Source organism: Lagenorhynchus albirostris, chromosome X, assembly GCF_949774975.1.
Source record: "Lagenorhynchus albirostris chromosome X, mLagAlb1.1, whole genome shotgun sequence".
Lineage (NCBI taxonomy): Eukaryota > Metazoa > Chordata > Mammalia > Artiodactyla > Delphinidae > Lagenorhynchus > Lagenorhynchus albirostris.
In genome coordinates this window covers 121,504,425-121,518,949 of record NC_083116.1, presented here as the reverse complement: position 1 = coordinate 121,518,949, position 14,525 = coordinate 121,504,425, and the positions used below count along the sequence as shown (strand labels likewise).

Sequence of the window (14,525 nt, the reverse complement as noted above, 5' to 3'; positions counted from 1 at the left end):
AAGAGGAGAGGCAGGACACACATGGGCCGAGGTAGGGCACTGTGGTGTGTTGCATCTTTAGCTGGCTCATGCTAAAGGTGTGCACAGTTTTTCAAAAACTTGTCAAAAATTTTTTGTAGTTCTTTTTAAAAAAAAAAAATTCCTTCTAGGAACAGCCTTGAGAGTGCAACGTTATTCTTTGTTAACAGTGGTAGTACCTACCTCACAGCATGAGGTGGTCTGGAGGAGTGGCTGAGTTAAAGTATATTAACTGTTTGGAATGATGCCTGGTGCGTGGAGAGCGCCCAGTGCACCATAGCTCTTATTCTCTATGAGTGCACGAAAAATTAATTATCTAAAGCATTTTCTTGAGTCACAAAAGGCTTTTTCATCACCCTGTGCTCTTGTGTCTTATATTATTAAAGCTTCACATTCTTGAATTTTATTCTTCCCATCCAGTCTTTATCAAAGAGAAACAGAACTTCAAGACAAAAGTGAATTTTCAAATCTGGACAAGCTAGCTTTTAAGGATCATGAGGAATTTGAACCGTCTTTTGAATGTAAGTTTAAATATTAATACTTGTTTTTATAAGTTCAAAATGTAGAAAGTTTAGTTTTGGCAAAACATACCCATTGTTATAAAAAATAAAGCAGTTACAAATTAGGACACTCATTTTATGATAAAACCACACATACAGATACAGTGCCTTGTTTTTGTATCAGAAAGATTTTCAGGTTCTGAGTTCCATTTTTTAAAAATTTCAGGATAACTAATTGCAAAGCCGGAGCTAAGCCCATAAGTGAATCCTTAATTTATGAAGTTTAGGATTGCCTCAGGTTTAAAATAAGTGACTTCTTAAAATTTGCTTTTTTTTCCTCTTTTATGGAATGTGAAAAAGTTGTTATTTTTTTTTTTGAATTATACTGATTCCATCAATTGCCTCAGATTGAGAAAACCCTTTCTTAGTTAGAGAATGGAGGTAAAAGAGTATTAGCTTAAGGGCTTCCCTGGTGGCGCAGTGGTTGAGAGTCCGCCTGCCGATGCAGGGGACACGGGTTCGTGCCCCGGTCCGGGAGGATCCCACATGCCGCGGAGCGGCTGGGCCCGTGAGCCATGGCCGCTGAGCCTGCGCGTCCAGAGCCTGTGCTCCGCAACGGGAGAGGCCACAACAGTGAGAGGCCCGCGTACCGCAAAAAAAAAAAAAAAAAAAATTAGCTTAAGAGTCTAGAAACTGGTGTCCTGACTTTGGCCCTGCCTTATACTGAAGCAGGAGGCTCCAAGGTAGAACAGTCTAAAATAAGGATGTAGAGTCAACCAGCTCTGGGGTTCTTTCCGTCTTGGCAAGTCTTGGTTTTTTTTTGGTTATAGAAGCTTTGTTCATGATAGCCAGAAACTTGAAACAACCCAGGTATCCTTCAATTAGTGAATGGTTAAACAGATGATGGCAAATCTATACCGTCAACTACCACTCAGCAATTAGTGAAACAGACTGTTGATACATGCAACAGTTTGCATGGATCTGCACGGAATTAGCTTAGTGAGAAAAATCAATCCTAAGATTACATACTATAGTAACTAGTTTATGTAGCATTCTTTTTTTATTGAAGTACAGTTGATGTACAATATTATAGAAGTTACTATGTACAATATAGTGGCTCAGAATTTTTAGAGGTTATACTCCGTTTATAGTTATTATGGAGTATTGGCTCTCTTCCCTGTGTTATATCGGGAAGTCTTTTTTTTTCTTATTGGAGTATAGTTGATTTACAATGTGGAGCTAATTTCTGCTGTACAGCAAAGTGACTCAATTATATGCATATACACATTTTTTTAATATTCTTTTCCATTATGGTTTATCCCAGGAGATTGGATATAGTTTCCTGTACTCTACAGTAGGACCTTGTTGTTTATTCATTCTAAATGTAATAGTTTGCATCTACTAACCCCAGACTTCTAGTCCATCCCTCTCCCTCCCCCCTTCCCCCTTGGCAACCACAAGTCTGTTCTCTATGTCTGTGAGTCTGTTTCTGTTTCATAGATAGGTTCCTTTGTGCCATATTTTAGATTCCCCATTCAAGTGATATCATATGGACTTTGTCTTTCTCTTTCTGACGTACTTAGTATGATAATCTCTAGGTCCGTCTATGTTGATGCAGATGGCATCATTTTGTTCCTTGTTATGGCTGAGTGGTATTCCATTGTATATATGCACCACATCTTCTTTATCCATTCATCTGGCGATGGACATTTAGGTTGTTTCCTTGTCTTGGCTATTGTGAATAGTGCTGCTATGAACATAGGGGTGCATATATCTTTCTCGATTCGAGTTTTGTCTGGGTATATGCCCAGGAGTGGGATTGCTGGACCATATGATAATTCTATGTTTAGTTTTCTAAGGAACTGCTATACTGTTTTCCATAGTGGCTGCAACAACTTACATTTCCACCAACAGTGTAGGAGAGTTCTCTTTTCTCCACACCATCTCCAGCATTTATTATTTGTAGACTTTTTAACGATGGCCATTCTGAGTGGTGTGAGATGGTACCTCATTGTAGTTTTGATTTGCATTTCTCTGATAATTAGTGATGTTGAGCATCTTTTCTTTTTTTTATAAATTATCCCAATATGTGATTCATTAATATTTAACTTATAATTTACAGAATACTTTGATTTACATATTATTTGGTCTACCTGATTCTGTCCTTACTCTACTAAAATATGTTCTCAACAAAATAGAGTGTTAAAACACAGTCAAATAATGATATATCACTCCTCTTCTCAAAACCCTATACTGGCTTCTCAAGTATCCCACTCAGATTAAAAGTCCAGGTCCTTACGCTGAGGTTACCATTTCTCTCTGTGGTATTCACTGTCCCCGCACATCTTCCCTTTTTGCTTATAAAGGGGTCTCAAATTATCACCATTAGTATTACCCATTCAGTTCAGGGCCATTAAAACCAATTAAGTCATGGGACTTCCCTGGCAGTCCAGTGGTTAAGAGTCTGTGCTTCCAATGCAGGGGGCACAGGTTCCATCCCTGCTTGGGGAACTAAGATCCCACATGCTGTGGCCAAAATAAATAAATAAATAAAACCAATTAAGTCAGGTGATCTGGAACATGCACTCTGGCCCTCTTGATCTAGTTCCCTTTACTTCTCAGATTTCAGCTCACTTTCCCGGCTCATTCAGTTTAGGCACCCAGGCTTCCTGGCTCTTTTCCCAACACTGTACCCTTTTTATATATTGTCACATTCAATTTGCTAAAGTTTTGTTAAGAATCTTTGCATCTAGAGCATCTTTTCTTTACTGGCCATCTGTATGTCTTCCTTGGAGAAATGTCCATTAAAGTCTTCAGCCCATTTTTTGATTGTGTTGTTTGTTCTTTTGTTGTCGAGTTGTATGAGCTGTTTGTATATTTTGGAGATTAAGCCCTTGTTAGTCGCATCACTTGCAAATATTTTCTCCCATTCTGAGGGTTGTCTTTTCATCTTGTTTATGGTTTCCTTTGATGTGCAAAAGCTTAAAAGTTTGATTAGGTCTCATTTGTTTATTTTTGTTTTTATTTCTATTGCCTTGGGAGACTGACCTAAAAAACATTGTTACAATTTATGTCAGAAAATGTTTTCCCTAGGATTTTTCCTAGGATTTTTATGGTGTCATGTCTTATGTTTAAATCTTTAACCCATTTTGAGTTTATTTTTGTGTATGGTGAGATGGTGTGTTCTAAATTCATTAATTTACATGCAGCTGTCCAACTTTCCCAACACCACTTGCTGAAGAGACCGTCTTTTTCCCATTGTATATTCTTTCCTTCTTTGTCGAAGATTGACCGTAAGTGTATGGGTTTGTTTCTGGGCTCTGTTCCGTTTCATTGATCCATATGTCTATTTTTGTGCCAGTACTATGCTGTTTTGATTACTGTAGCTTTGTAGTACTGTCTGAAGTCTGGGAGGGAAATGCCTCCTGCCTTGTTTTTTTGCCTCAGGATTGCTTTGGCAATTCTGGGTCTTTTATGGTTCAATGTAAATTTTAGAATTATTTGTTCTAGTTCTGTGAAAAATGTCATGGGTCATTTGATAGGGATCACATTAAAGCTGTAGGTTGCTTTGGGTAATATGGCCATTTTAACAACATTGTTCCAATCCAAGAGCATGGGATATCTTCCTATTTCTTTGAATCCTCTTTAATTTCCTTATTTATGTTTTGTAGTTCTCAGTGTATAAGTCTTTCACTTCCTTGGTCATGTTTATTCCTCGGTTTTTTTGTTTTTTGGGTTCTGGTGCCATTTTAAAAGGTATTGTTTTTTTTACATTCCCGTTCTGTTATTTCATTGTTAGTGTAAAGAAAGGCAACAGATTTCCAAATGTTAATCTTGTTTCCTGCTGCTTAGCTGAATTCATTTATTAGATCTAGTAGTTTTTGTGTGGAGTCCTTAGGGTGTTCTATATATTGAATGTAGTGTCATGTCATCTGCATATAGTGACCATTTTACCTCTTCCCTTTCAATTTGGATACCTTTTATTTCTTTGTCTTGTCTGATTGCTGTGGCTAGGACTTTCAGTACTATGTTGAATAGAAGAGGTGAGAGTGGGCATCCTTGAGTTCCAGATTTTAGCAGAAAGGCTTTCAGCTTTTGGGTGTTACATTGGGTATTACATTGGCTGTGGGTTTGTCATAGATAGCTTTTATTATGTTGAGAGATGCTCCCTCTATACCCACTTTGGTGAGAGTTTTTATCATGAATGGATGTTGAATTTTGTCAGATGCTTTTTCTGCATCTATTGAGATGACCATGTGGTTTTTGTCTTTTCTTTTGTTGATGTGGTGTATCACATTGATTGATTTGCATATGTTGAACCATCCTTGTGAAGTTGGGATGAATCCCACTTGGTCGTGGTGTATGATCTTTTTTATGTGTTGTTGGGTTTGGTTTGCTAATAGTTTGTTGAGGATTTTTGCATCTGCATGCATCAAAGATATTGGCCTGTAATTTTCCTTCTTGGTGGTGTCTTTGTCTGGTTTGTCCCTGGTGTCAGGGTGATGGTGGCTTCATAGAATGTCTGGGAGTGTTCCCTCCTCAAGTTTTTGGAAGAGTTTGAGAAGAATCAGTATAAGTTCATCTTTGTATGTTTGGTAGAATTTGGGTGTGAAGCCATCTGGTCCTGGACTTCTGTTTGTAGGAAGTTTTTTGACTATGGATTCTATTTCACTTCTAGTGATCGGTCTGTTCAAATTATTTATTGCTTCTTGATTCCATTTTGGTGGGCTGCATGTTTCTAGAAAGTTGTCCGTTTCTTCTACATTGTTGAATTTGGTGGCATATAATTGTTCATAGTATTGTCTTACGGTTTTTTGTATTTCTCAAGTATCAGTTGAGATTTCTCCTTTTTCATTTTTTTATTTTGTTTATTTGGATTGTCTCTCTTCTCTTCTTGGTGAGCCTGGCCAGAGGTTTGTTCATTTTGTTTACCCTTTCAAAGCACCAGCTCTTGTTTTTACTGATTTTTTTCTATTGTTTTTTAAATCTCTATTTTATTCATTTCCTCCCTGATCTTTATTATTTCCTTCCTTCCGCTGACTTTCAGTTTTGTTTGTTCTTTTTCTAATTCTTTGAGGTGGCATATTAGGTTATTTGAGATTTTGTTTGTTTGTTTGTTTTGAGGAAAGCCTGTATCGCTATGCACTTCCCTCTAAGAACTGCTTTTGCTGTGTCCCATAGATTTTGTATGGTTGTGTTTTCATTGCCATTGGTCTCAAGGTATTTTTAATTTTTCTTTTTTTAAAAAAAAAATTTGTTTATTAATTTATTTGGTTGTGCCAAGTCTTGGTTGTGGCACATGGCATCTTTGTCACCATGTGTGGGATCTTCGTTGCAGCATATGGGATCTTTAGTTGCGGCACACGGGATCTAGTTCCCTGACCAGGGATCGAACCCAGGCCCCCTGCATTGGGCATGCAGAGTCTTAACCACTTGACCACCAGGCAAGTCCCTAATTTCTTTTTGATTTCCTCATTGACCCATTGGTTTTTTAGTAACATGTTGTTTAGTCTCTGTGTAATCGTTTTTTTCTCATTTCTTTTTCTGTGCTTGATTTCTGGTTTCATGCTGTTGTGGTCAGAGAAGATGCTTGAAATAATTTCTGTATGCTTAAATTTGTTGAGGTTAGTTTTGTGCCCTAGTATGTGGTCAGTCTTAGAGAATGGTCCATGTGCACTTGAAAAGAATGCATATTCTGTTCTTTTTCTTGGATATAATGTCCTGAAAATATCAATTCTAACCTCTCTACTGTATCATTTAGGACCTCTGTTGCCTTATTGATCTTGTCCAGAAGATCTGTCCATTGATGTTAGTGTGTGTTAAAATCTCCTACTACTATTGTATTCCCATCAGTTTCTCCCTTTATGTCTGTTAGTATTTGTTTTATGTATTTGGGTGCCTCCTATATTACGTGCATATATGTTGATGCGTGTAAAAGCCTCTTCTTGTATTGATCCTTTTACCATTATATAGTGTCCTTCTTTATGTTTCTTTATGATCTTTGTTTTAAAGTCTATTTTGTCTGTTATGAGTATTGCAACTGCTGCATTCTTGTCATTTCCGTTTGCATGATATCTTTTTCCATCCCCTCACTCTCCATCTATGTGTGTCCTTTGCACTAAGGTGGGTCTCTTGTAGGCAGCATATTGTAGGCTCTTGTTTTTTAATCCAGTCTGCCACTGTGGTTGTTTTTTTTAATTAATTAATTTATTTATTTGGTAGTGCTGGGTCTTAGTTGCAGCACATTGGCTCCTTAGTTGCGGCAGGTGGGCTTCTTAGTTGCAGCATGCCTGTGGGATCTAGTTCCCTGACCAGGGATTGAACCTGGGCCCCCTGCATTGGGAGCACGGAGTCTTAACCACTGCGCCACCAGGGAAGTCCTGTGTCTTTTTATTGGAGCGTTCAGTCCATTGACATTTAAGGTACTTATTGATACATATGTATTTATTGCCATTTTAAATCTTGTTTTCCAGTTGATTCTATGTTTCTTCTTTGTTCCTTTTTGTGGTTTGAGGATTTCCCTTTATGCTTGTGTTTTCTTTCTGGTTTTTGTGAATCTATTGTATGTTTTTGACTTGCAGTTGCCCTGTTTTTCAAGTATGTGAACCCCTTCCTGTATCTGCTTGTTTTAGACTGATAGTCATATAGGCCCAAACACATTCTTAAAAAAGTCTACATTTTCTTACTTTCCTTCCCCACCTTTTATGGTTTTGATGTCCTTTTTTTTTACGTCTTCATGTTTATCCTTTTGCTGTTCCTTGTTTTATTGTCGCTTTCACAAATTGGTTTTTGATTTTTTCTTTTTGATCTATATATACTGGCTAATTTAAGTGATTTACTTTCCAATAGTGATTTCGTCCTTCCTGTATCTTTTTGTTTCTTTTCTATTTAGAGAAGACCTTTCAATATTTCTTTTCAGATAGGTTTAGTATTGCTGTTTTCTTTTTGTTTTTGCTTGTCTGAGAAATTCTTTATTTCCCCTCCTCTTCTAAATGATAATCTTGCTGGGTAGAGTATTCTAGGTTACAGATTTTCCCATTTCAAGACTTTGAATATATTTTGCCACTCACTTCTGGCCTGCAGCATTTCTTTAGAAAAATTAGCTGATAGCCTTATGGGAGGGTTCCCTTTTAATTAATCTTTGTTTTAAGTTTTTTTTAATCTTAATTATCTTTTAATCTTTTAATTAATCTTTTAAACTTTGTTTTTCTTTTGCTGCCTTTAGAATTCTCTCTTTAACTTTTGCCATGTTTATTATAATATGTCTTGGTATAGGTCTACTTTGCGTTTACCTTATTTGGGACTCTCTGTGCTTCCTTATCTAGATATCTGTTTCTTTAGGCTTGGCAAGTTTTCAGCCATAGTTTCTTCAAATACATTTTTTATCCCCTTTTTTCTTTCTTCTCCTTCTGGAATCCCCATTATGGGTAGATTGACCTGCTTTATATTATCCCATTGGTCTCTTACATTGCTTTGTTTTTTCATTTGGTTTTCTGTCTGCTGTTTTGATTGTGTAATTTCCATTATTCTGTCTTCCAGATCACTTATTGTTTCTTCATTATTCATTCTGGTATTCATTGCCTTTAGCTCCCCTTTAGTATTGGCAAATGAATTTTCTAATTTTTCTTAGCTCCTCCTTATAGTTTCTAGTTCCTTTTTATAGTTATCCACATTTCTGTTGATAGCCTTCCTTAATTCCTTCAGTAGTTTCTTTTCTTTCTTTTTTTTTTTTTTAACTCAGTGTCTGTTAGACTGAAGAGGTCTGTTTCACTGTTTGTTCCTTCAGGGGAATTCTCTTGGTCTTTTACCTGGGAGTGGTTCCTCTGCTTCTGCATTTTACTTATATTTCTCTTACTCTGTGAATTTAGGAGAAACAGTTATCTACTGTGGTCTTGGAGCGCTATTTATATGCAAAAGCTTCCCTGCGTAGCTTGTGTGAGTTTAGTATTCTTTTTGCGTGAGGGCCGTTTTTGGTTTGGATGCTTACCGTCTCTTTCCTCAGTGTGTGCTGGTTGTTATCCCTGTGATAGGGGCTGTGCAGGTGTGCGGCCAAAACATCCTCCCAGGAGGGCAGGGGCAGTGATTGGTGCCCGGTTGTGGGATCCTCAGCAGTGGCAGTGGTTGCACCCGCCCCCAGAGCTTGTGTAAGCGGTGCCCTGCCACCTGAGAGTGCGCATGGAGAAGCTCCTATGGTGGTCCCGCTCCTTTCCTTGCGCGTCCCCCAACAACGGCGCCTTGCCTATCTGGCCATCCCAGGCTTCTTCCCATACTCCCCCAGTTGTGACACACCACACCCGAGCGCCCTCAGGCTATCTCCCCGGTTCTGACCTCTGAAGCCTGAGCCTCAGCACCTAGCCCCCAACCACCCCAGCAGGCTGAGGGGTGCCGGGTGGCAGCACCAGCCATCTGTGCAGGTCTCTGTTTCCCCACCAGTGAGGGGACTTGCCAGGGTGCGGAAACCTTTCCTTTTTTGCAGCTCCTTCCCACGGGCGCAGGTTTTGTCCCGATTCCTTTCTCTCTTTTTTTTTTTTTCTTTTATCCTACCCACTCACCTGGCGTTTTCCTCACCCTTTTGGAAGTCTGAGGTTCTCTGCCAGTGTTCAGTCGATGTTTTGTGAGAATCGTTCCACGTGTAGATGTATTTTTGATGTATTTGTGGGAGAAGGTGAGCTCCATGTCCTACTCCTCCACCATCTTGATCCAATCCCCCAGGAAGTCTTTATATTTGTATATTAACCTATTGTTTGCCTTGTGAGCTTCATCCTCAAGTCCGAGTGTATAGTATTTTGAATAGGTAAACGAAAGGGCTTAGTATGTTTTACCAAATCTTTGTAACCAACTTCATTAACTTTGTTAAATCATTGATATTTAAATAGAATTCAAATGATTATCTGCCAAGCCAGGTGAATTCTTCTGTCACTGGATTGATTTTCCTACTGGGTAACAAATTGAATTTGTAAATGAATCTCCTAAGAATGCTTTGAGAAACAGATACATTGGCAAGTGGCTAGGCTGACTTCCTGGAATCCTGTAAGGAAAGAGCTGGCCCAGTTGCTTTGTCTGAAACTTAAATGCTCAGCAAGGAGATATCCCCACCCTCCCTTCTCTTGCTGCTGCTGTGAAGGACTCATGGGGGACTCGTTTGCACCTCATGTAGATGCAGGGAACGTACCGAGGCAGTTTGAGATGGACGGCCTCCATCCTGCTGGCAACGTGCCTCATGTGGACGGTGCTGCAGCCACTGTGCCTGCCAGACGTGTCTCTTATCAGTACCCAAGTAAGTTTTTCTTTAACTAATGAGATATGTTAATAATAATAATTAATATTATTTTTCTTTCTGTCTCTTTGCTTCCTTCATGCCTTAAAAAATTAGGAAAGTTAACCCTTTATATTTCAGTCTTCAGAAAAGCTGATGATATTGGAGGAAAAGTGATCATCAGACTTAACTTGTCTGGCCCACTTTGTCTCTCCCTCTCCCTTCTCCAGACTCCCCCCTTCCCTTAGCAGCCTGTGGAGGGGTAGATGGGAGCTTTGGTTCGGGGCTTGGCCAATAGCCAGGTCCTTTTCTCCTTGGAGCAAAGTGCTGAAGCCTTATACTGGCAATTCCTCAAGTAAAACCACCTACTAGTCGTTTGCAAATTCCGAGAACATCATCCCCCAAACCTACGTAAAGCCTCTTGTAAGCAGTTTGTTTGAAGTCACAGTACTCAGGAATATGTGAGTTGCTGACAGAAGCAAGAGTTTTTTGAGAGGGTTGATTTTGCTGATTCCCACGTAAATCATTCTGGAAAGCACTCTTTCAGGGCAGCTTGATCAAGAGCTTTTTCTGTGCTGGGCACTTTCATGGAGGCTGGGAATTCAGCAGTGAACCAGCCCAAGTCCCTGCTTCACAGAGCTTCTAGTGAAAGGGTGGGATGGTCAGCAAGCCATCACCAAGGACCTCCAGTCGGATGGGTACTGAGTAGGGATGGTGGCCACCTGAGAGCGGACCTGATGGGCAGCCGTCTGGCAGAGATGGGAATAAAAATAATAGAATAGGGCTTCCCTGGTGGCACAGTGGTTGAGAGTCCGCCTGCCGATGCAGGGGACACGGATTCGTGCCCCGGTCCGCGAAGATCCCACATGCCGCAGAGCGGCTGGGCCCATGAGCCATGGCCGCTGAGCCTGCGCGTCCCGAGCCTGTGCTCTGCAATGGGAGAGGCCACAACATTGAGAGGCCCACGTACCGCAAAAAAAAAAAATAATAATAGAATAAGGAAAACCAACTGAGTAGATAGGTGTTCTGCCTCTGAGATGGAATGGAGATTATAATAATGGCTTTTTAAATGATTATTAAGTAGTGTGGCCACATTTTGATCATTGAGAAATTCTCTGCTGTTCATGTGACCTCTGCATCTGGGCCCAAAGAGAAATGAAAAGGCTGAAATTTGGTATCTTTGAGGGGCCAGTGGAAAAGCTTCTTTTTTTTTTTTTTTAAACTCTTAATCCAAAGAGGTTTTTGTCCAAGAGGTTTTTGTATGCCACTCTGCAGCCACAAAGTATACCCCACGGCAAAGAAGGAGCCCTTTTTTCTTCCTTCATTAACTTTTTAAATTGGCACCAAACAGCATTCCTATCTGAGGTCCCTGTTCCATGTGAGAAAGCGACACCATTTGGGAGTGACCCTTCTCCCCCAGCAAGGAGGCAGAAGGTTGCATTTCTGCCTGTGGAAATGACCAGCTGCCGCCTCTGGTGTTCAAGTTCATGGCCAGGATCAAGGGACAGAGAAGACTGTTACCTCTCTCCTATTAGGAAAGCTAGCTCAGTTCTGTTGGTGATGTAGAACAGGGCATGGCAAAGAGGTTCAAAGTCCTCTGGTGTGAATCTACGAGTTTGTCTGTTTCTCAGCATTGTTTAGGGGGGAAGAAATGAGGTTGTAGACTGGAGCTGGTGGAGAAAGGTCAGCATAATCATCAGCACGATTGGAATTTAATTAAACCTGTGAGGCACAGGGACTTGTGCTGTGGGCTATAGGGAGTCAACACATAATTAAAGCATGGGCCTCGCCTGGAAGGAATAGAAGTAGTAAAAAGATACACAGGGTTTTGGGCAAGGCAGGCACGAAATACCGTGTGAATATGGCGCTGGAGAGGCTCCCTGTCCCTGTGGGGACACGTAGGTGCGCTTGGGTTGGGGCTCGCGGGGTAGGTAGGGTTTTGTGGGAGGGGTGGCGGGGGAGGGAGCGTGTCGGGTCAGGGAGCCCGCGGACGCGAGGGTGGGAGCAGGCAAGAGCAGCTGGAGTCGGGGATTGGTGAGTGTGCTGGCGCGGGGATAGGGTGTTTCAGGTGCAGGAGTGGTGGTGATGGGGAGGAAGTCAGTGCAGAAAGAAAAAGGCAGGGTGTCGGGGCCTAGGCTGCCGTGGGTGTGGACCCTGCCAGAGCAGAGACGACACACAGCAAATCCTGGCCTTCAGGGAGTGACTGGTGCTAACGAAGCGGGGTTGTTTGAAGGCCGAGCGACTGGTGTTGGGGAGAGCGTAGACTCCGGTAGTGGAGCTGTGAGGAGCTGGTGGTAAGGACCCTCACCACAGCAGTGGGAGCCGGAGGCAGAAGCCATAAGCCCTGGTGGCTTGCTGGGCAGAGCGTAGGAAGAGCGCAGTGAAAGGGACAGGAATGCAACTGGCAGGGAACTGCCCCGCTGACAGCACGGATGTGAGGCCTGGGAGAGAGATCAGGATGAGAGAGAATGTGTGGGGATGACCAGGACGGAGGTGCTAACCAAAACCCTGGGGAGGGATCAGCCCGGAGGAAGTGGGGTGACGGCAAGGTGGCCCGAGTGGGGAAGCGGGGAGGGTGGTGGTTTTGTCGTGCTCCGGGCTCAGGAGACTCGAGTGCCTCTGTGGGAGTGGGTGGCGGGTGGGGAGTGACAAAAGTGCTGTGGAAGTAAATGGGGACAAATGTGTGTGCATCAGAATCCTAAGGATGGGGCGGGCTTGGAAACCAATGCAGAGGCAGAAATGCAGGGCTTGCCTTGGCAAGGATGGAGGAAGGAGGAGATGGGGGCGGAGGGGAGGACAGTGGATGTCATGGTGCTGAGGATGACCTGGGCTCATCTCAGTGAGGTGAGAGGTGGGCGGCGCTCGCTCCCGGGAGTGGGTCTGGAGCCTCGAAGGCCGTGAGTGGGGAGCAGTTGCTCAAAGTAGGTGCACAGAGGCGGCCGAGAATCACGCGGTCTCCCTGGGGCTTGGTAAGGCCCCTGCCAAAGCCGATCCCAAGTTTGTTTGAAAAGTCTGCTGCTGGAAGCTGTTGATTCTTTATTTTCTGTCTCGTTAGGTGTAGATCAGAAACCACTTGGAGAACAGGAGGAAGAAGAAACAATATGGGAACAACAAGCAAAGGAACGAAGTCAGGGAGAAGAGCAGAGGCAGAGCAGGTGGCAAGAAGCTCTGGAAAGGGAACGGCAAGAAGTAGAAAAGCTGGATCAGGAAAGGGTGAGGATGCGCAGTGAGTTCTCTGTCCTAGCCGCTTCGTGGCCCCCTGCAGCAAGTGCCCTGCTCTTGGGAGGGTGAGTCCTTCGTGTGTCCTGAAGTCCTAGGAGCGGCAGATAAGTGAACAAGCCACTGGTGGCCTCCGACCCTCTTCTTTGCTGGAGAGCACTGAGGACGGCTGCGGGGCGTGCAGGCCTCGTGCCTTTCCTGGTTCAGGGTAGCATGGCCAGCCCCATTCATGTGCATCCTCATCTGGTCCTGAAAACAGGCTCGGAAACGAGGAGGACCTTGTTTTGCTGTTGATCTTCTCGTTGCAAATGAGGTTGAAAGAAGAGACTCGCAGGGTTGGCTAGCTGGGACTCAAGGAACCCCGGGGAGGTGGCTTCCGGGGCACCCCTGCCCTCCGCCTTTGGTGCTCTTCTGGCCCTGGTTCTGGTCCCAGATGGGTGACTCGGGCCACTTCGCCTGCCTGCTGAGGCTTATGTGAACTAATCCTCCGTGTGAGGGGTCCTTGGCCTCCTGGTTAATGTGGTCTACAGCACAGGACAGTTGAGGCAGATTCATCCCTTCCTTCATTGAGATGACAGGTTTTTATCCCCCTTTGATAGTAGCAATGACTTCAGTTAAAAAAAGAAACAGTTCTCTGGCATGCAGGTTGTACTTAAAGGATCAGGATTATATTACTGTGCATTTTTCAACCCTTAGAAGTTTTAAAAGATGTCATTGTATATTTCTTATTTTGGCCCTCACCTGTTTCAGAGGCTAATTGAAGAATCGTTGAAGATGGAAATGGAAAAAGAATTCGAAATGAGCATTCAGGAAACGAAAGACAAATCTAAATCTGTCTGTAGTGAAAATCCTTTAGAGAAGTACATGAAGATCCTCCAATGGGGTCAAGACCGGGATACCACAGATAAGGTGCCGATGCTGTGGACGGGCGTCTGTGGGTGCGGGTGCCGAGGGCTTCTGTGGTTTACTTGAAACCTGGGGGATTAGGATCTGCCTTCTCCACTGGGGACAAAGGTAAAAGCATAGATAGTCCAGAGTTCACATGGAGCCTCAGTACACTCCTGACAAAATGTCATCCCTTTTGCTTGGGTAAAAGATTGAAGAGATTTTGATTTGTCAAAGTTTGTGAAAGTTGGGATGTCTCTATTATTTTAAGAACAAGAAATAAATGTAATGAAAGCCCTATGAACAAATACTGAACGCATTAGCCCTAAGACAGTAATATTTGATGTAAGTCTAAAGTACTATGGGTGTTGAGAATGCCTTCCAGGTAGTTTATTCTGATGTGCTTGCTAAATGTCAAGTTTAAAAGTCACTGCTTTTTTAGACGCTTAAATTACATATATATTTCAAAAGTAGTTCTTAGAGAAATCATAAAGTGTTTAATAAAATGAATCCACATCTAATTGCAAAATTCTTCTCCCCGCCCCTTTGTGTCAGAGTTCAAAAAAGGTGGTCATAGAGGACTCACAAGTGGACACACTGCCATCTAGTGACAAAGATGAAAGGTATGGCGTCTCCTACGTTGTGTT

General features: G+C 42.4%; 1 protein-coding gene across 5 annotated transcripts in view; it reads left to right on the top strand.

Moving 5' to 3' along the window:
• Window positions 1-14,525, top strand: part of OFD1 (OFD1 centriole and centriolar satellite protein) — a 63,679-nt gene that overhangs the window by 48,743 nt on the left and 411 nt on the right. For all 5 annotated transcript variants that reach the window (XM_060137850.1, XM_060137851.1, XM_060137848.1 and 2 more), the window contains 5 exons: window positions 439-539; window positions 9,676-9,795; window positions 12,830-12,987; window positions 13,744-13,902; window positions 14,434-14,501. In XM_060137850.1, coding sequence (XP_059993833.1) covers window positions 439-539; window positions 9,676-9,795; window positions 12,830-12,987; window positions 13,744-13,902; window positions 14,434-14,501 — 606 coding nt within the window. The remainder of the gene's footprint in view (window positions 1-438; window positions 540-9,675; window positions 9,796-12,829; window positions 12,988-13,743; window positions 13,903-14,433; window positions 14,502-14,525) is intronic.